At 44.1% G+C, this 21,431-nt stretch overlaps 1 protein-coding gene across 2 annotated transcripts in view; it reads left to right on the top strand.

Moving 5' to 3' along the window:
- LOC140393801 (uncharacterized) overlaps window positions 1-21,431 on the top strand; it is a 30,959-nt gene that overhangs the window by 3,119 nt on the left and 6,409 nt on the right. For both annotated transcript variants that reach the window (XM_072480248.1, XM_072480250.1), the window contains exons 2-3: window positions 501-663; window positions 17,976-18,177. In XM_072480248.1, coding sequence (XP_072336349.1) covers window positions 577-663; window positions 17,976-18,177 — 289 coding nt within the window. In that variant the 5' untranslated portion in view covers window positions 501-576. The remainder of the gene's footprint in view (window positions 1-500; window positions 664-17,975; window positions 18,178-21,431) is intronic.

Raw genomic sequence — 21,431 nt, 5'->3', positions numbered from 1 at the left:
ATGCAACTGTCTTCTCTCTCTACTTTCTTCTCCCTCTCTCTTAGTGTAATCTCTTTCCTGCTGTTATTTCTCTTTTTGCACATGATTTGGAATTGAGTTCACCCACTCCAATTTACACTTCCTTGTCAATTCTCCCACTGCTTCTTTCACAATCATTCACTCCAAATTAAGATGGTTCACCCAGGCCCAGATGTCCTGTTTTATTTGCTGCGCCATTCTCACTTGCACTGCCTGCAACTTGTAACAAAAATATTGACAAGATTAAACACTCTTAAATAATGACGGACACGGTCAGGCTCATTCCTACATTAAATTATGTATTATATGGTTTACCATACCTAGTCCTGTAAAACAGCATTTCTGTGAAATGGCCACAGTAGATGTGATAGTTCATCTCATGGTGTTACCTTGGCCTTTTTTTTACAAAAGTTTTTATGGAGTATATTGTGGTACAACGATTAGCGTTTTCTTGTTTGCTAATTGCTTTTCTCTGATTGCAGTCACTATTGGATGTTTCTGCTTCTCCCTAACTTGCACTATTGGCTGAACTCATCCCAATAAGAAGGCCCTAGTGCGATGCCCACAAGTGATACGTGGGCTGGACAATCTCCGATGGATTCTGTTTCCAGTGTCAGTATTGCTGGAAGCAGTAACACTGCTTTTGTAAGTCTTTCATATTTTAATTAGGGGTAGTAATTTTTCAAGTTGAATCTGGTGATTAAATAAAGAGACCAAGTTAATCTGATGCTGTCTACTTAATGACTTTTTAAAAATCACACACCAGACTGAACAATTCTTAGTAATATTTTTAGTTTTTTTGGTAAGGATATACTTTACCTAATTTAAAAGAATGCAATTTCTGATGAATCTTTGTCTGTGGCAAACTGATCTCTTGACCACTTTTTCAGAAATTGGGATGCATTCATGCAAATGTGGGGAGAAAGCAAAGGTTTAATCTTTGCTGAAATGCAGGGTGTTACTCATCAATGAACTGACCGTTTTCACAGTAAAGTCTGAATTGCCCAATAATGTCAAAATGCATGCTAATTAATATAGTGGATCATCTCCCTGTGTCGTTAAACAAGTAAAGCCTTCAAAAACAAGTTATTTTGGTTAGTAAATTAGATTAAATTAAAAAGAAACATTTGCAACCATTGCCAATTTCTGGAATCATTAAATTTAAACCTATGGCATTGGTGAATGAATTTAATTGTTTTTCTGGTGAAGGATGCTTATTTCTTCATGATGTTTTACTTTGCAATTGCAATCAGGGTCCCTAAATGTAAAATGGTAAAGCTTGATGTTTTTTGAATGGCTTGGTGTTGATTAATAGATTAAATAAATACATTGCATTGACCTACAACTATTTATGCAATGGACATAGAGAAAGAGTTTTTAAAAAAATGTCTAACAGGTTTCAAATCTACATTTGTGGTGGTTTACAGTTTCCAAATTTGGACTAGGTTAGTTTGTGTAATTAGTCACCACCTACATACCTCATGAGGGGGAAAGCAAGCCTTAAATATTTCATCAGGACTAGAATTGATATGGCACTATACTGAATTGCAGGACCAATGAACAATTTCATTCAGTGAAGGGCAATGCTTCAAACCTGTCCATTCTTTCCCTTCTACCAAGTTGACCTTGACATCTATGCAGTGACACCGAGCAGAAGGCGAGACTCCCCATTTGAGGAGAGGGAAGGAGGTAGATCGGAACATTGAGGGCAAGTCATTGTTGAGCTGCTCTTTGCAGATTTTCCAACAGGCATTTCCAGAACAGAGTTAGCAGCAACCAGGAAATGGGTGGTCTTCTTTTGTTGATCTTCCCAAATGGATTGTGGCTTGTTGCTGTCTTGGAAATATGACTAAAAAATACTTTTGACTAATATAAACTTTCAATTAATATGTGGAATTGTGATGGGAAATTGTTTTCAACAATGGTAGCATAGTGGTTAGCACAGTTGTTTCACAGCTCCTGAGTCCAAGGTTCGATTCCCGGCTTGGGTTACTGTCTGTGCGGAGTCTGCATGTTCTCCCCGTGTCTTCTCCGGTTTCCTCCCACAGTCCAACGATGTGCAGGTTAGGTGGATTGACACTGCTAAATTGTCCAGTGTCCAAAATAGAGATTAGGCGGGGTTACTGGGTTTCGGGGGTGGAGTGGAGGTGTGGCCTTAAGTAGATTGCTCTTTCCAAGGGCCGTGATGTCTTGATGGGCCGGCAGGCCAACTTCTTCACTAAGTTCTATATGATTCTTATGTAGCACTGTTGGTCAGGTGTGACAGCAGCATACTGGATCAATACATCATATGAATTTCATCTGAATGCATTTTATGGAGCACATCTTAAAATATATAAATACTGGAATTTAAATACCAAAGTTTGGACCTTCGCGTTTCTACTGCACATTGTCACTTTTGTATTTCATAAATTAATGATCATAATTCAAATTTGAGCACAAAGTTTCTCCAAAAGTGCTCTGTTTTCTGTGATTTTTATTTTGATTCATTGCTAAACCACATTTCTGTTGTTATATTATGAAGATGGTTGTGATTTCAAATACAGAGCTCATTAAATCAGTGAATATTGTTTTATCTTCATGCAAGAAGAGCCAACACAGGATTGTTGGGCTGAATGACCTCCTATGCTCATAGCCAATGAGTGTATGAAACAGCATGCTTGGGAAGTCATGGGTTTCCCCTTGCTTATGATGGGGGCAGGTGTGGTTACTTTCATGATGGCATTTCTAACTTAAGTTTAAAAATGGAGCCCTGTTCATATTTAATTGTTGGTCGTGCATGTGTATATACAAGGTATTCAAACATCCTGTATATTTAATTGGAAAAAAAATGGCAATTACTTTCATTTTAAGAATGTAGAAGAACCTGCTTTTCATGACCTTTTCAGATCACTGAAACTAGTAGTTCCAGTTAGCGTTTACGTTTTGCAGATTAACTGTGTTTCACCTCTGTTCACCTGCTGGGTCAGGTTTTTTTTTTTTTTTTTGCAGATTAAATAGCTTTGTCTTCATTGCAATAAATAATGGCGTGCAGCAGCCAGTATTTTACATTTGCAAGTCCCACTTGGAGAATGCAGTAGCATAAATTTCAGTCGTCCACCTGAATTATACTAGCTTTTTCATTGGGCAATTGGAGATTCATTTTCAAGGTGCCTACTCTTGTATATTTCAGTTGTGGTCAACATAATCTCTGATAAAATTGCTGATTCAAATAAAAAAAGTCACAGCTAAGTCATGACTGAACAGTGTATACTGGGACAAAATAGAAGGAATTTGCTGAAGGGGTGAGTCGCACTTCTTTAAACTAGTCAAGAATCTTGATAAACTACTGAAGATAATGCCGGTTAAGTATCATTTTGATTGGTGAGATACATATTATAGCCTGTTACTTGCTGCACCTACGGTTAAATATTTATTATTTTCATACCATGAGGGAGGGCATACTACATAGCCTAATTTCTATTTACTTGAGCATAGAAGACTTTGGATGGTCTAACTTGACCGGTTTGGGGTCATGTGATGCGTGCTGTGTTTTCGCGAGCTCTGGCTCTACTCTTCTTATCCTTTATTTTATCCTAATGCACATCCAATAATGACTTGCCTCCGGGATATATGTCAAGTACTGTCCCCCTGGAAGATCCTGGCTAGATTTTAGCAATGAGGAGCCAAATTCAATCAAAACATTTTTGTTTGATTGCGGCAGAGGAGGTGGCTGGGATGGGGCTGCAGTGGCGGTTTTGCGGGTGAGCAGGCCTACACCTCCGCGGTACTGTCGGCATCAATACGGTGGCTACCATTGCGAATGGTGACCTGAATGATTCTCGGCTCCATGGTGCAGGATTTTGGTGCTCGCTTTGATGAACTGTAAAATATGATGGAAGCAGGGAAGAGAATCCTGTTATTTGAAGGAGCATTCACCCGGGTGAGGGCTTACCTTTGGTCCTTGGAAATCCTGTTGCATGGCATATCATTTATCCTGACCAACTTAGAGAGGAGGGGCCGGACAGGGCGAGGAGCTGGACAGGGAATGCTGGTTCACCCTGTCTCTTGTGAAGAGCTGGGGATGAATCCCTGACTGATTTTGAGAGTTGGCTGCCATGCTTTCGCAATCTCCAATTGAAGGCTGGGTGTTGCAGGTTTGACGGAGCACATTGTATCTGGTCTTTGAGGCCTGGGGTCAGTTGGCGACCCCGCCCAGTTGTCTTGTCCTCTATGTCCATTGTGAGGGGTTGTAGGTGGCTGGAAGCATCGAGTTGGCCCCTCCTAGGTTTCTTGCTGCCTGGGCATCTGGGTGAGAGTGTGGCAGAAGTGAAGGTGCTCCGTCCGATAGAACTTTGGAGGGATCCTGAAAGGTGCTTGATGATCCTGTCATGGCTTTGGCCTTTCCAAGTACCATAGATGTTATTATTCTGCAGTTCATCAATAATCCTGGACTTTATTCCATTATGATTATGCTGTGGATTTCATGTTATTGTCTTTTTTCCTGACCAGGGTGTACGATGTTTGACCACGAAGGTTGCCTGTTATCCTATTCTGGCAAAAAACTGAGTCAGTCATGTGACATGTGGTTTGTACATAGTCTTGTCTTTTTGATGCTATAATCCTTCCATTTACAAAGAGGGAGTGCAGTTTAGACATCCTCACCTCGTTTGTAGATGAGTTGAACCACGGTTGGTGTGGTGGTGGGTGGTAATGTTGGGTAAGTCCTCAATTGGATTGAGGAAAGCCCCCAGTTAAAGCTATCTGTATCGGGCTTTTATTTTCATTTTTGTTACTTTTGAGTCTTTGCTTTTGTTTTTTAAAATAAATTTAGAGTACCCAATGATTTGTTTCGTCAATTTAGTGCGGTCAATCCACCTAAACTGCACATCTTTGGGTTGTGGGGGTGCAACCCACGCAGACATGAAGAGAATGTGCAAATCCCACACGGACAGTGACCCAGGGCCGAGATTCGAACCCGGGTCCTCCGTGCCGCAGTCCCAGTGCTAACCACTGCGCCACATGCCACTCACTTTACTTTTGAGTCTTGAGCGGACTGGGTTCCTTGTATTTGGTCTTTGTGGTTGGCATCTCGAGTTGTTGGAGTCGGGGGAAATGGTGGCACGTGCCTGCATGTGGTTGGTTAATGCTCGCTCGATTTCTTGGAGTGAGAGTCTGTATGCTATGCTGTTGGAGCCCTTTTAGGTTTGAGGGTAAGGTTGAGATGCCTTCCAACTGTTCTTTTGTGACTTCTGGAGTCCCTCCACATTGTATTCAGGTTTTCCATGGGGAGGCATTGTTTTTGGCTCTGTTGAGGCAATGCTACGTTTGTCTCCTCCTATCTTATTTGTAATGGTGTGTAGTGTTCGTTCTGTGTCTGACATTGTTTGGTTAATTGGTCTGTTTCTCCCTCATGGAGTGTGCTGGACTAAGCCAGGTCCAGAATGGCGGCTGGTATCCTGGTGCTCCCTTATGCTTGGGATGTTCCTTCTTGAAGGCACTTGGTAGGGTTGTCCTGAGAGGCTGAGTCTTGATATTCTCCGAGTATACTTGGTTTACTAACTCCTAAGTGGATGATGGTGTAGAGCTGAGCCAGGTCCTCTACTGTGTTTGGTCTCCTGTTGTCCCCTTGTATTTGGGCCATTTCCTCTTAGCTGGGATGTTATGAGAGGCTGAGTGAAGTTTGAACGAGCAGTTTTTTTCCTGATTTATAGAATCCCTACAGTGCAGAAGGAGGCCATTTGGCTCATCGAGTCTGCACCGACACTCCAAAAGAGCTAATTATATTGAACTAATAGCACAGTTAGCACAGTTCTCTGTGAGTTCGACTCTCTGCTAACTTAAGTGTGGTTACTCTGTCTGACTGAACCAGACTAGGTCTTAGCCACGTGGTGGATGTGTGAGATTGTAACAACAGCCTTGACTGACTCTCTAGATGTCCATCAGTGGAAAGAGGCGGAATGTGAGTGCCTCCTGTCTTTTATAGTCACATCCCGCCCCTGAGTGTCCTGCCTGCTTATTGGTCATGTCCTGTTCTCTGTGTCCATCAGCTGCTTGTCTGTATATCATTATGTGTGTCTGCATATCATGACATCTTCCTTTTTTTATGTTTGGATGACATATTTACAAGAATAGGCCAATATTAACATATATACATGCAGTGGATGTGAACATATGTATGTGTGAAAACAGCTGTCTAATGCGGGTACACAGAACATAGCAAACAGAACAAATGTTCATAAGTCCAGTCTCTGGCTTGCGTCTGATCCTGGTCGACCCCCGGAGAGGTGTGGTGGGGATGACAGCGCCTTGATGGGCGGGTTTGAAGCCTGACTGGTGGCCTCGTGAGCCGAGGTATCAGAAGGTGGCAAAACAACAGAAGGAAACGGAGAAGAATGTGGTTGCGGGCAGGCAACTTTGCGCAGTGCCCGTCTGTTTTGTCGCACAACAGAACCATCAGCCAGACGCACAACATACGAGCGGGGGGAGCAGTCTGTCGAACAACAACAGCTGGAGCTGACCAGCCTCCATTAGGGATCTTGACCCGAACAGTGTCTGACGGGGATAACATTGGCAAATCGGTGGCATGAGCATCATAGCCCTGTTTTTGCCGGTCTCGGAGTTGCTGCACCTTCTGCAGCACTGGGAGGTGATCCAGGTTGGGCACATGTATGGCTGGAAGTGTCGTTCTCGGGTTCCTGTTCATCAGGAGTTGAGCCGGCGACATGCCAGTGGACAGTGGGGTCGTCCTATACGCAAGCCGTATAAGGTGAATGTCAGACGCAGAATCCGCGGCCTTGCAGGTGAGCTGCTTCACCATGTGCACCCCTTTCTCAATTTTTCCGTTTGACTGCGGATAGTGTGGGCTGGAAGTGACGTGTTTGAGCTGATACGACTGGGCAAACAGAGACCATTCATGCCTGCTGAAGCACGGGCCATTGTCACTCATGACAGTGAGTAGGAAACCATGCCTGGAGAATGGCTCCTTACAGACCTTGATGACGGTCTGAGAGCTTCACGACTTCAGGGTAATTGGAAAAGTAATCAATGATTAACACGTAATCACGACCATTTGCATGAAAGAGGTTGATGCCAACCTTGGACCACGGAGAGGTATCGATTTCATGCTGCTGAAGTGTCTCCTTACTCTGCACTGGCTGGAAGCGTTGACAGGTCGCACAGTTAAGAACCATGTTTGCGATGTCCTGGCTGATCCCGGGCCAGTAGACCGCCTGCCTGGCTCTGCGTTTGCACATTTCCACACCCAGGTGGCCCTCATGGATTTGACAGAGCACCAAGCTCTGGAGACTGTGTGGAATTACAATCCGGTCCAGTTTGAGGAGGATACGATCAACCACCGTCAGGTCGTCCTTTACATTGGAAAATTGAGGGCACTGCCCTTTTTGCTAGCCATTGACTAGGTGTTACATAACACGCTGCAAGAGGGGGTCTTTGGCTGTCTCCTCACGGATACGAATCACCTTCTCATCAGATGCTGGGATGATGCTGGCACACAGCTGCACCTGTGAGTCAACCTGTGACTCAATTTGCCGGATGACGTTAAGTGGTTTACTAGGCACGGTGATGGAGCAGGACAGTGTACCGGCAATGATGAGCTCCTTGCCAGGTGTGTCGACCAGGTCAAAGTCGTACCTTCTGAGTTTGAGGAGGATATGCTGCAAACGTGGCGTTGTGTCATTAAGGTCATTGTGGATAATGTGGACCAGGGGCCTGTGATCCGTCTCGACTGTGAATGTCGGCAGGCAGTAGACATAGTCGTGAAACTTGAATGCCAGTGAGAAGGCCCAGGCATTCCTTCTCGATTTGTGCATACCTTTGTTTGGTGGGAGTCATTGCCCTTGATGTGTAGGTAACCGGTGCCCAGGATGAAGTGTCATCGCGTTGCAGCAGGACTGCACCGATGCCATCCTGGCTCACATCTGTCGAGATTTTCGTTTCCCTGTCTGGGTCGAAAAATGCCAATACAGGTGCAGTGGTGAGCTTGGCTTTCAGCTCCAACCACTCTGCCTGATGGGCCGCCTTCCACTCAAAGGCAGTGGACTTCTTCACTAGGTGTCGTAGGGCCGTGGTGTGTGCGGCCATGTTTGGGATGAACTTGTCCAGAAAATTGACCATGCCCAGGAAGCACAATACCGCCTTCTTGTCTTCCGGGACCTTCATGGCTGCAATGGCCTTGACCTTGTCTGTGTCCGGGCACACGCCCTGCTGAGAGATCTGGTCTCCTAGGAACTTGAGTGTCGACATGCCAAAGCAACATTTGGCCCTGTTCAGCTTCAGGCCATTGGCGTGGACACGGCGGAATACCTGCTGGAGACAGGAAACATGCTCCTCGGGGGTCGTGGACCATATGATGACGTCGTTCTCGTACACACAAACCCCTTCGATGCCTTCCATCAAAGGCTCCATGATGCGATGAAATATCTTCGATGCCAAACGGCATACAGTAATAGCAGTACCTGCCAAACGGTGTGTTGAAGGTGCAGAGCCTTCTGCTGGACTCATCCAGCTGGATTTGCCAGAATCCATGTGACGCATCTAACTTCGTGATAAACCTTGCATGTGCCATCTCACTGGTGAGTTCTTCATGCATCGGGATGGGGTAGTGTTCACGCATTATATTCTGGTTGAGATCCTTGGGATCAAAGCAGATGCGCAGGTTTGCAGAGGGTTTTTTAACCATCACCATCGAGCTGACCCAGTCAGTTGGTTCGGTTACCCTGGAAATGATCCCCTACTGCTGCAGCTCCTTGAGCTGTTCCTTCAGGCGCTCCTTCAGCGGAGCCGGGACTCGGTGTGGTGCAAGGACCACTGGTGTGGCATCAGTTCGCAGTAGGATCTTGTACCGATATGTCAAAGTGCCCATCCCGTCAAACACATCTGGAGACTGTGCGAGGATGTTGTCAATGCCAGCTTGAAGATCCGCGTTGGAGGATGTCGGTGAATAAACCCGCTGCACCAGGTTTAGCTTTTTGCGGGCATGCGTACCCAGTAGGGATGCCCTGTCCGGTTTGACAATTTCAAACATTAAGCTGTGTACGGGTACTCCGGTTGGAGACGAGTAGCTGGCAGGACCCCAGTGCCGTGATGGTATTACCGTTATAGTCCAGGAGCTGGCGGGCTGCTGGAAGGACTTTGGGGGGCTTCTTGATGCGTTTGAAGTCTGCCTGTGAGAGGAGGTTGACAGAAGCACCTGTGTCCAGCTTGAACTGGATGGAGCAGCGGTTGTCCTGGATCACCGCACGCCATTCGTCCTCTGAATCCACAGTGAGGATGGACTGAATGCGAGATGAGTTAGGTGTGGCATCTTCGCGTGTGGTAATAATGCCCACTCGGTAGGTGGACTCCAGGCATACTCCCTCTGGATCCGTTGTACTGCCAGGATCAGAATCCTGTAATCGTCGTTGCACATTCTGGACGCGCCGTCATCGGAATTGGGAGTGCTGGCCTCTGACTGGTGGTACAAGGCTGCATAGTGTCCAGGCTTCCCGCAGTTTATACATCGCCTGACTCTTGCAGGGTAGTGTCCCTTTAAGTGGGCGTTGCCACAGTTCGGGCACGTCATGACGTCGGCGTCGTGACGCGGTGTACGTCGTCGCATATGCGCAGTGCGGTCGGCAGACTTCTGCACCTGCGCAGTGGGGTGTCGGCCATTTCGTTATCCCGTTCGCTTCGCGCATGCGTGGAGCTCCGGGAAAAGCGCACGACATAGCCGCTGTCTTCAATGCTGAGGCGCTGCATCCGGGAGATGGCCTGCACACTCACTGCCTCGTGGGAGGCAAGTTTCTCATTTTCAGCCGATTTGTATTGGGAATACTGATTTTTTTGCGTGCTCATGCACTGTACATGTTTCAATCGCGACTGGCAGGGTCATATACTTGATTTTTAAGAGCTGCTCTCTCAGGACCAGAGTGAACTCCAAACACGATTTGGTCTCTGATCATGGAGTCCGCAATATCACCAAAGTTGCAGGACAGCGCTAGCAGGCGGAGGCTAGTTGAGAAGGCATTGGAAGATTCATCTTTACCTTGAAGACGTTGTTTGAATATGTAGCGCTCAAAAATTTCATTGGTGTTCACTTCACAGTGACTATCGAACTTGTCCAGGATGGTCTGAAACTTTGTCTTGTCCTGGCCTTCAGTGAAGTTAAATGAGTTGAAGAGTTTGATGGCTTGATCACCCGCCGTTGAGAGGAGAAGCGCGATCTTTCTTGCATCAGACGCACCATCGAGGTCTGAGGCTGTGCTGTACAGCAGAAACGTTTGTTTGAATATCCGCCAGTTGGTAGTGAGATTGCCGGAGGTCCTGAGCTGGTGAGGAGCCTGAATCTTCGCCATGGTGCCGGGATACACTTGCTGGTCGTCACGGAACGGACTGAGTTAAGCCACCTTAAATTAGTAGTCACCTGGTATCATGTCGTGTTAGGTACACTGGTCTAACACTGGCTGCAACTGGATGCAGCTTAGATCAGAAAGATACTCCAGATCTTGAAGTTAGTTCAATCAGGTTTATTGAACTAATAGCACAGTTAGCACAGTTCTCTGTGAGTTCGACTCTCTGCTAACTTAAGTGTGGTTACTCTGTCTGACTGAACCAGACTAGGTCTTAGCCACGTGGTGGATGTGTGAGATTGTAACAACACACTTAACTGACTCTCTAGATGTTCATCAGTGGAAAGAGGCGCAGTGTGAGCGCCTTGTGTCTTTTATAGTCCGATCCCACCCCTGAGTGTCCTGCCTGCTTATTGGTCATGTCCTGTTCTGTGTCCATTAGCTGCTTGTCTGTATATCATGACACCTGGCATGAGGCAGCATACCAATTCTTGCCCTGTAGTGAGAGGCATGTGCCAGAGGATCATAGGTTTATGGCTGTGTCCTGGCCCTTTTATTCTGCGGCCCTCTACTTTTCCTTTTTTTTCCGTGCCTCGATTAGTTTTTTGGAAAGTGCCGCCCACACTGACTGTAAACCTATTATATGAATATTTGCAGGCCTTCTGTTAGTATATGTAAAATATCCTTCAAACTGGTGTTCTCACGAATATTATATTCTGTAAGTTTTTTATTTCTGTTGCTGTGAGTCCGTGATTGGCTCCTGCAAGGGTTAGGGTACAGACAGGTCTGATATCCAAGAGGTGGACGTTACAGCATGTCATTGGTGTCTCTGGTGTTGATAGAGTTGAGGAAGATATGTTCTGATGTGCGCCCAAATATGGCGCGAAGATCTTATCCTGAATTCTGGGGGTTGTTTTGCGAGCAATCGCTGCATGGGAAGGTGTGCACCATTTTATCATGTTTTCATGGTAATGTGTATAGAGGTGCCATGTTGAATTTAGTGACAATACTGGGTCAATTGTATTGCTGCTCTCTGTCCTTCTCAGTATCTGTGTATGTTGAGACATTTTTGCTATGCTGTGTCATTCCTGTGGTTTTGTAGCATTATTTGTTAAAATGGAAAAACTTCAGATAAAATACTTTTTCTTAAAAAAAAGATTTGACGAATGGTTCTAATTTCCTCCTTGTGGAGAAGGTCTAGAAAAGTCCAAGAGGACATAACCTTAATTATTTACAGTTGGACTATTTGGGGATGAAATCCGGAAACACGTTTTCATGCTCACTGTAGTCTTGTGTGGAACTATCCCATTTGCCCCAAAAAGTGCTGTTGAGGCTCAAACATTTAAAATGTGAAAACTTAAGTTTGTTAGGCAGGAGTAGTAAGTATATGGTGTCAAAGCAGGTAAATAGAGTTAATTGATTGTTGAACAGGCTCAAGGGCAAGAGGGCTTGCTCCAGTTCCAATGTTCTTCTCCAAGTCCAAAAACCCTATCCTTTAGGATCACACAAAAAATTGCTATTGACCGAGACTGTAGCCATTTTCCATTTATATTCTTGCCTGCTTAAGTAATCAGAAATGATCTAACCAAAATATTTTGTTGCCATGGCTACCAAGTCCTCCTTACACATGTAATGTCTTTAGCTTGAATGCTGATGCATGTTTTCTGTGTAGAACATAACAGATTTAAACATTAATGTTCTTTTTCACTTTCATTAACTATTAATAAAGATTAACTAATGAAACTAAATATGATTGGTAAAGGGTTTAGATTCGGGAAGTCTGTGACAATTCAGAGTGAGGCACTGCTTCCACCCGCTGAGTCACATTATCTGCTGACTACTAATGTGCAACATCAAAAAATGATGTCCTCCTCTATTCCATCAAAAGATATAGTCAAATCATTGCTGCATTTCTGTAGTACAAGTTTTAAACTAAATAAACTCATTTATTTTAATGAAGATTGCTGGGACATAACGTAAATGCTGATAAATCAGAATGGAAAAGGAGAAGGCTGTTCAGTCATTCTGTTCACGCTGCCTTTCCATAGAGCAACACAGTCTGCAGGTTTATTTTCTTCATTGCATATCCACTTTTACTTTTGAAGTTGTTAACCGTCCCCCTCGCATGCAGCGAGTTCTGGATCATTGCCATTCATTGCATTAAAAAAAAATGTTCTCCTTCTCGCCCACCACCCTACACCTCTTCCCCCAAAACCTTAAATCTGTGCCTTCCATCCCTGTATCCCATTTACCATCAGCGAATGAGAACAGCTTCTCTTTGTCGACCTTTTATTTTAGACCAGTCATAGTCTCGTGTAGCGCACTCAAATCTGTCCTTTCCTCCTTTGCCCCAAGGAGACTACTCCCAACTTCTCCAAACTATCCTTGAAACCAAAATCCCTTATCCTCAGAGCCATTCTGGTAAATCTCCTCTGCACCCTCTCCAGGACCCTCATATCCCGAGTAATGACCAGGCCTAATGGAAGCTGCGTTAAGGTCCAGCACAGCTTCCCTGCTTTTGAGCTCCTCCTTCTATTTATGAAGTCTAGGATCTAAAATACTTTGCTGATAACTCTCAATGTGTCCTCTGCCACTTCCAAAGATCAATGTGTCCTCTGCCACTTCCAAAGATCCAAGTACATCCCCGGATTTAGAGAAGATTGGCCTGACCTTCTGCTATCCCCACCGCCGCTTCCCTTAGCAACCTAGATTCTGGTCAAGGAAGCTCTCCAGAATAAATTTTGGAAATTCTCCAACCTGCTGACATTTTAACTTTTTCCCAATCAATATTTGGATAATGAAAGCCCCTCAATCTCAGTAGTCCATATTTCTGCCACATCTGTGATTTCCCGGTAAACTCTGTCTCACTATTTGGAGGTCTATAAAATACACTCAGTAATGTACTCATAGCCTTTTTGCTTCTCAACTCCAACTAAATATATTCAGTCCTTGTCGCTCAAGGATAACCTATTTTTTCTAACAGTATCTTTCCCAAATTGGCCCTGCCGCCCCACTTCATTCTCTTCCCTATCTTTCCTAACCACTTTGTATCTGCACACAGTCCTCACCATTTTTAAGCCACAATTCTGTTATTGCTATTGCATCGTATTCCCAAATGACGATTTGTGCTTGTAGCTGACCAATCCTAATCACCACACTTTGTGCCTTCACACGCATTTTAAACCTGACTTTGTATCCCTCGTAATCCTTTTCAGTCTACTGTCTATTATGCCACTGCTTCCTCTTCTGTACTAGCCCAACATTCAAACTCCTTTCTGCATGCTCTTTTATTTTTGTTCTCTCTGCGCTGGTGCCGCTCAGCCCCCCCACCCCACCGCACCATGGAATCCTCTAGGCTTTGTTCATTTTCATTCAATGATCTGAAATGCTCTTTTATAAATTTGAGCTATAGGGGTGGGAATGGCTAAGATTAGAATTTTCCCCATCCATCCGCAGCATTGCTACCGTTAACTGTGCATGTGTTCAAATTGGCTGGATAACCAAAGATCAACATCTTGCATTATGATTTCTGAAGCACCTTGAGCATAATAAAACATTCCAAGGTGTTTGACATGCGCTAATAAAACAAAATGTGGCACTGATATTGGTGCAAACAAGATAGTTTTAAGGGAATCTTTAGACTTCTCCACTAAGAGAATTCCAGAGCTAAAGGTCTTCACCAGCTGAGGGTACAGTTGCCAATGTTACAGCAATTAACTTTGCAGATGTGCAGGAATTGGAGGAACACAGATGTTGCTGGGGTTGTGGGCTGGAGGAGGTTATAGAGTTGGGGAATAGCCAGGGTCAAAAAGGAATTTGAAAGCAAAGCTGAGAATTACACAAATTAGTTTTTCTGTCCCTGTGAAACCCAGTGTTATGTTTCATTATATTTTAATGCAGAAAAGATTTTGGAACAATTATTTTCAATGTTATGATTTGAAAGACATTTCGGGCAATAGGTGGTTCATGTGGTAATGGTGTTTATTCTCTCCAAAGTGGGTAGCACGGTAGCATTGTGGATAGCACAATTGCTTCACAGCTCCAGGGTCCGAGGTTCGATTCCGGCTTGGGTCACTGTCTGTGCGGAGTCTGCACATCCTCCCCGTGTGTGCGTGGGTTTCCTCCGGGTGCTCCGGTTTCTTCCCACAGTCCAAAGATGTGCAGGTTAGGTGGATTGGCCATGATAAATTGCCCTTAATGTCCAAAATTGTTGGGTGGGGTTACTGGGTTATGGGGATAGGGTGGAGGTGTTGACCTTGGGTAGGGTGCTCTTTCCAAGAGCCGGTGCCGACTCGATGGGCCGAATGGCCTCCTTCTGCACTGTAAATTCTATGAAAAAGACTGAAAAAGACCTTTGACAATTGATAAGCATTTCTCGTTCATTGTGTCCGAGAAGGTTTTCATCCCTTGTGGCTAAGAATGGGAGGCGAATACCAATCAAAGTTTTTAACGAAAAAGCGGAGAGGTATTTTTGCTAAAATTTCTGATTAAAACTATAGTATTGAAGTGACCTCATTCGAGTGACATAAGACAGCCCACTAATGTGGTGAAGCACAATGCTTTATGCAAACGTGGATTGGACTGATTAGGAGTTGATCATTATTATTGCTGTAAGTGTGTGAAATAGAGGATCTGAATTCTTCCTACCTGATTTTTCAACAAGGGATTGAAGAACCATATGCCTGAATTACTTGAATATTTGGCTCGGATTGTGAAGGGATAGTAATATGACGCCATCGGGTTACACTATTATATATTAGATATTTGACAACACAAACACTGAACGAATTATAAGGTGTTCAAGAGTACTTGACAGACTTAAGGCGACATCCTAAATTTATTAGTTGCATTATGATGAAACACTTGAAATTTTCTGAGTGGAACAAATGAATCCACTTGAAACATCTGACCTGAAATCAAATAAAAATGGTGCTCTCCCATTTCTTGGGAAAGACTGTATGGATATATTGAAAGTTGCAAGGTTCTGTAAAGAATAATGGAGCAGTTGAAAAGATGGAGAGACTTTTCACACAGGCAATGATGGCGCTAACCTATTTATTTCCTGGGTGGCTAACGTAACATTCGCAACACTATCTTTTATGGGATAGAAAATTGCCATGTTAATTTTTTGCTTGCCTCCGATTGCTGTCCAAAATGATTGAATACAGGAACATGGCTAAAATATATGTAGCAGTGCACCTTCTCGGTTTAGATTGGATTGGGTTATTGTCACGTGTACCGAGGTACAGTGAAAAGTATGGTCCTCCGTACCCGAAAGAAAAATACATAATAGGGCAAACATAAAATACACAATGTAAATACATAAGACACAGGCATCAGGTGAAGCATTCAGGAGTGTAGTATGACTCAGTAGAGAAGGTGTGTGAAGACAACAGATCAGTCCATAAGAGGGTCATTTAGGAGTCTGGTAACAGTGGGAAAGAAGCTGTTTTTGAATCTGTTAGTGCGTGTCCTCAAACTATCAATCTGAGGATGGCAAGCTCTAATATTATCTCAAATTGTGCATTCTTCTGTGTGTCCAGTTACCAAATGGCATCCAAACTTTTTGTTAAACCACTGGAGCTTGGAATTTCTGAAGCAAAAATGAATATTTCAATAAGGGTGAAGCAACTTCTGTTGAGCTATAGTTTCAGATGGCCTGCACATGCTTAAACCTTTTGGAGCACTGAAGAGTCTTGAAGAGAATATTTAATTTGGAGGTATTATTTATTATGCTGATGCGATGGTGATATTTGCTTCCAGTAACTAGCAGACAGGTATTTTGGACCATATTAGTTAGTTGGTGCCACATTTTTCATGCTAGGTTTGTTAATATTTGGGAAATTCCCATTCCTGTTTGGAGCAATAGAGAATGATGGGCCCTTGGAAAGCTGGAGCTACTAACCCAAGATTGATAACTAGAGGTCAAATTCCAACATGTTTAATCTGAAGCTTTAATTGCATAATTTGGGAGTGAGCACTGTGCATTTCCCAGATGTAAAGAATGACAAAGCTGTTTGACAAAGAAGAAAGATTTACATATGAAGTTTCACTCCACATCGAACTGTACTCCATGTACTGTCAAAACAAATGGTGTGACTCTGATCCCTCTGGCAAGAAACAGTCACTTCATTTCGTGGAGCTGGACCCCGAAAATACCTCGCCAGTTTAATGTTGTAAAACAAAACTAGTTTTGTACCAATGATAATCTTGCAATATTAATGTACTCATAAATCTATTCCCTTATAAGCTTAGTGTATGAACACCTTAATAGAATCACTCTTTTATATTTTCTTTGGGATTTGTCAACAGCTTGCATGCTTTCCTTCTCCTGTGATCTGGACAGTTGGTCTGTTTGATGTCAGCATTAATGCTGACCGAATTAGAGTTGGGGATAATCAGCTACACCAGCTAATGAGTTGGGGAATTACAATGTATAAAATTTGATGGGCAGGGAAAGACCAACTCGTCTGTCAAACCTGCCCTGGGCCATAATAGCTGAAACACCTTGCTCAACATTTCCCTTGACAAAAATCTTCCAAAGGAATTCTCTTATTTTCCATATTTATGGGAGAGAATTTCTAAAACCCCATGGCATTTGTGATGTGTTGGGTATTCTGGATCACAAACAGGTCACCAACACTGGAAGTGGTGCAACTCTATTTTATTATAAGGTTAACTATATTAGCATACTTGATCTGTGGGTAAATGCAATACCAGCTTTAACTGTTAACCCTTGCCTGGTCCTAACCAGGTGATGCACTCAGCACATGGTGAATGTCTGTGTTGCAGGCTGTGAGCTCTGTGCTCCGAGCTGGCTGCTACTAGAATGAGCGGGAACTCTCCTATCCCCTGTCTTTATAGTGTGTGTGCTCTCACTGGTGATTGGCTGTGGTGTTGTGTATGCTGATTGGTCCCACTGCATGTCCATCAGTGTGTGTGTGTGTATCTGCACCATAATATACTGGTGTATATTATGACCACCTGATCATTCTTGACCACACAAATTACTATGACCAGTGAATATATGTGCAGGGATATAAAGTATGAAGCTTTGGATTCTCCAAATTCAGAAATAATTAAGGAGGTGTTTCTAAAAAGCCTTGGTGCCATGAAGTCCTAATAATTATTGAGAGGTGGCACCATTAGGTTAATGTCATCAAAATATAGCAATACGTTTTCAGGGTCACCGACCACTGGCAATTTGGGTTTGTTCTGCTGCTGGATTAAACCAGTTTAAAACCAATATGGCTCCGAGGAGATGCATTTGTCCTTTCCTTATTGGAGTAAAGAATGGATGTAGAATTAAAATAACTCACCACGGCAATTCATATAGAGTCCAATGATAAAGTTTAATTGCTCCCAATTTAGATAGGTTTTGCACCCAAGGAGATTATTTGTATAGGAGTTGTTGCTGTTAAAATGTGGATGCCTTCATGATGAGCAGAAGTCAACTGCTTATGTTGTGAATAGTCACCATTCATAAAGCCTGTTTTGGTCAGTGCGGACTAGTGGTTTTGATTCCTGACTTTCGAATTTCAAACTTGCTGAAACAGCATTCCTGTTGTACTTGGCTCTCTCTTGCAGAACATAATGGAACTACATGTTTGCATTGATTTCTTTCAACAGGATGAGCCCTTGGACTATCTCTCGCCAGATGTAAGGGAATGTCTCATGTTTCTTGAAGAAACAATTGATTCATTAGATGCTGAAGAGAACAATGGGGTTTCCACTGATGAATTGCAGCAAACTGAACAATCCACCAAAACTGATAATATGCCTGAAAAATCTGCCATGCTGCATCATGAATTAGCATATAGTCAAAATACAGGTAAGACTCTGGCGATTGATTTAAGTAGTTTATACATGTTTTACGTAAATTGTTACACATCTCCAACGTGTGGTTAAAGGTATATTTGAAACGAGGGAAAATCTCGAGCAAAAGAGGTACAATTCCAATGGGTTGAATGGTCTCCTTTTTATGTTTCAGATATTGACGTGGTGTATAAAATAATTTGATGGATCTGGATCCTGTGCCCTGGAGTAATAATACCTGATAATTGTAAACATTGTGATAGTTTTTTTTTTTAACCACACAATAAGCGTGGCACAGATGAATGCGTTCTTCCAGGTTAATTTTGCTTGCAGTGCAGATAGCTGATGCAGACAACTTAAATAACCCAAAGGGAAATAAGATGTGCTGTAAAATAATTACCTATGATATTGCAATTGTTACTGTCAGTGGATTCCAGGCTTCCCCTTCCCTCCACCATAAAGATTCTGCTCCTTAACTAATATTCTATTTTAATATTATGGCTCCGCATCCAGCACATTCTCTCTTTTGCTGATGGATTACATTCTACAACTTCCTTTTAGATCAGATGTCTGGGTTTTGACAACTTTAAGTTCTCGCAATATAGTGACTCAATTATAGCATTTACCATTGCCTGCACTGCGGCATATGGCATCCTATGTTTCTTGCAGGTTTTCAACCATTATAGTTGCAATCTATTCTCTGTGGCTTCATCCTCGGTCATTTTTCCCTGATATTTGTTTGCGTTCCCTTCTGTTTGAACCCAGTTATGTCTTTAACAACTCGACCTCCAACCTCCTTAAAATTCCAAGTCTTGGGAGCACTTCCCTCATTCCTTGAAGCAGACCCACATTTCACGTCTACCTCTAGCTTTAACTTAGACCTTGTCTGTTCGTTGTAAATTAGTTGCCTTTGAGTCAAAAGATTATGGGTTCAAGTCCCACTCCCATATCTAGACTAACATTCCACACTAGTACTGGAGGAGTGCCGCAAAGGTGTGCTGTTTTTTGAATGAGATGTTAAATTGAGGGTCTGTCTGCCCTCCTAGGCGGATGCAAAAGATCCTATGGCTCTATTTTGAGGAAGAAAAGGGGAGTTCTCCCTACTGTCTTGGCAATCACTAATGCAGATTATATAATCATCTCATTGCTGCTTGTGGGAGCTTACTGTGCACAAATTGGTGCCACATTCCCTGCATAGCCGCAACAACCACACTTCAAATTTTTTATTCCTCCATCCATGCGATGTAAGCATTAGTGGCAAAGCCAGCATTTATTGTCTACTTGTTCTTGAAGATGGCAGTGAGCCTCTTGTTGAACTGCTGCCATCTATATGGTATTGGTGCACCAAACTGTTCGGAAAGGGTTTCTAGGATTTTGACACAGTAACAGTAAAGGCATGGCAATTATGTTTCTAAGTCAGGGCAGTGTGGTCTTGGAAGGGAATTTAGAGATGGTTGCGTTCACATGTGTCTGCTGTCCTTGTGCTAAGTGCATGTCGGGATTTGGAAGATGCTGTCATAGAATTTACAGTGCAGAAGGAGGCCATTCGGCCCATCGAGTCTGCACCGGCTCTTGGAAAAAGCACCCTACCCAAGGTCAACACCTCCACCCTATCCCCATAACCCAGTAACCCCACCCAACACTAAGGGCAACTTTGGACACTAAGGGCAATTTATCATAGCCAATCCACCTAACCTGCACATCTTTGGACTGTGGGAGGAAACCGGAGCACCCGGAGGAAACCCACGCACACACTGGGAGGATGTGCAGACTCCGCACAGACAGTGACCCAAGCCGGAATCGAAGCTGGGACCCTGGAGCTGTGAAGCAATTGTGCTATCCACAATGCTACAAAGGAGGTTTGTTAAGTTACTGCAGAGCATCTTATGTCTGGTGTACACTGCTGCCATTATGTGCCGGAGTGAATGTTTAATGTGGTGAATAATGCACTGATCAAGTGAACTGCTTTGTCCTGGATGATGTTGAGTTTTTTGAGTAGTGTTGGAGCCACATTAACTCATGCCTGTGGAAAATATTCCATCACGTTCTTAACTGGAACCTTTTTAGACGGTTGACAGGCTTTGAGGAGTCAGATGGTGAGTTAGTCGCAGCAAAATTTCCCAGCCTCTCATCTGCTTTTGTAGCCCTAGTATTTGTATGGGTGTTCGGTTCAGTTTCTGGTTGATTATGGGGAATTCAGCAATAGTAATGCTGTTGGATATCATGGGGCGGTGGGTATATTATCTCTTGTTAGAGATGTTCATTCCCTGGTAATTGTGTGCTGTGAATGTTATTTGTCACTTAGCCCAAGCCTGAATATTGTCCTGGTCTTGCTGCATATGGAAATGGATTGCTTCGGTATCTGAGGAGTTATGAATGGTGCCATGTTATCGCTTTATAAGGTACACAGCTTGATCTGGAGCACAAGTCTTCAGTGCTGTAGCTAGGCTGTTGTCAGGGCCCACCTAGCTGGGCTGTTGTCAGGGCCCACCTAGCTGGGCTGTTGTCAGGGCCCACCTAGCTGGGCTGTTGTCAGGGCCCACCTAGCTGGGCTGTTGTCAGGGCCCACCTAGCTGGGCTGTTGTCAGGGCCCACCTAGCTGGGCTGTTGTCAGGGCCCACCTAGCTGGGCTGTTGTCAGGGCCCACCTAGCTGGGCTGTTGTCAGGGCCCACCTAGCTGGGCTGTTGTCAGGGCCCACCTAGCTGGGCTGTTGTCAGGGCCCACCTAGCTGGGCTGTTGTCAGGGCCCACCTAGCTGGGCTGTTGTCAGGGCCCACCTAGCTGGGCTGTTGTCAGGGCCCACCTAGCTGGGCTGTTGTCAGGGCCCACCTAGCTGGGCTGTTGTCAGGGCCCACCTAGCTGGGCTGTTGTCAGGGCCCACCTAGCTGGGCTGTTGTCAGGGCCCACCTAGCTGGGCTGTTGTCAGGGCCCACCTAGCTGGGCTGTTGTCAGGGCCCACCTAGCTGGGCTGTTGTCGGGTCCCATAGCCTTTTTATTAACTGCCTTCAGCCATTTCATGATGTAAAGACACGACTGGCATCTGTGGTGCTGGGGACCTCAGAAGATGGATAATCCACTCAGCATTTCTAGTAGCAAATGCTTATGCCTCAGCTTTGGAACTGCCATACTTGGCTCTTTGAGAATGGGAATAACTGTGACCCTTTTTCCTCCAGTTAACTTTTTTTTTCTATAAATTTAGAGTACCCAATTTCTCTTTTTTTTTTCAAATTAAGGAGCAATTAATCGTGACTAAACCTATCCTGCACATCT

The sequence above is a fragment of the Scyliorhinus torazame genome, chromosome 17 (assembly GCF_047496885.1).
Source record: "Scyliorhinus torazame isolate Kashiwa2021f chromosome 17, sScyTor2.1, whole genome shotgun sequence".
Taxonomy (NCBI): Eukaryota; Metazoa; Chordata; class Chondrichthyes; order Carcharhiniformes; family Scyliorhinidae; genus Scyliorhinus; species Scyliorhinus torazame.
The sequence above is the reverse complement of the archived record's forward strand: the minus strand, read 5'-3'. Positions and strand labels throughout refer to the sequence as shown.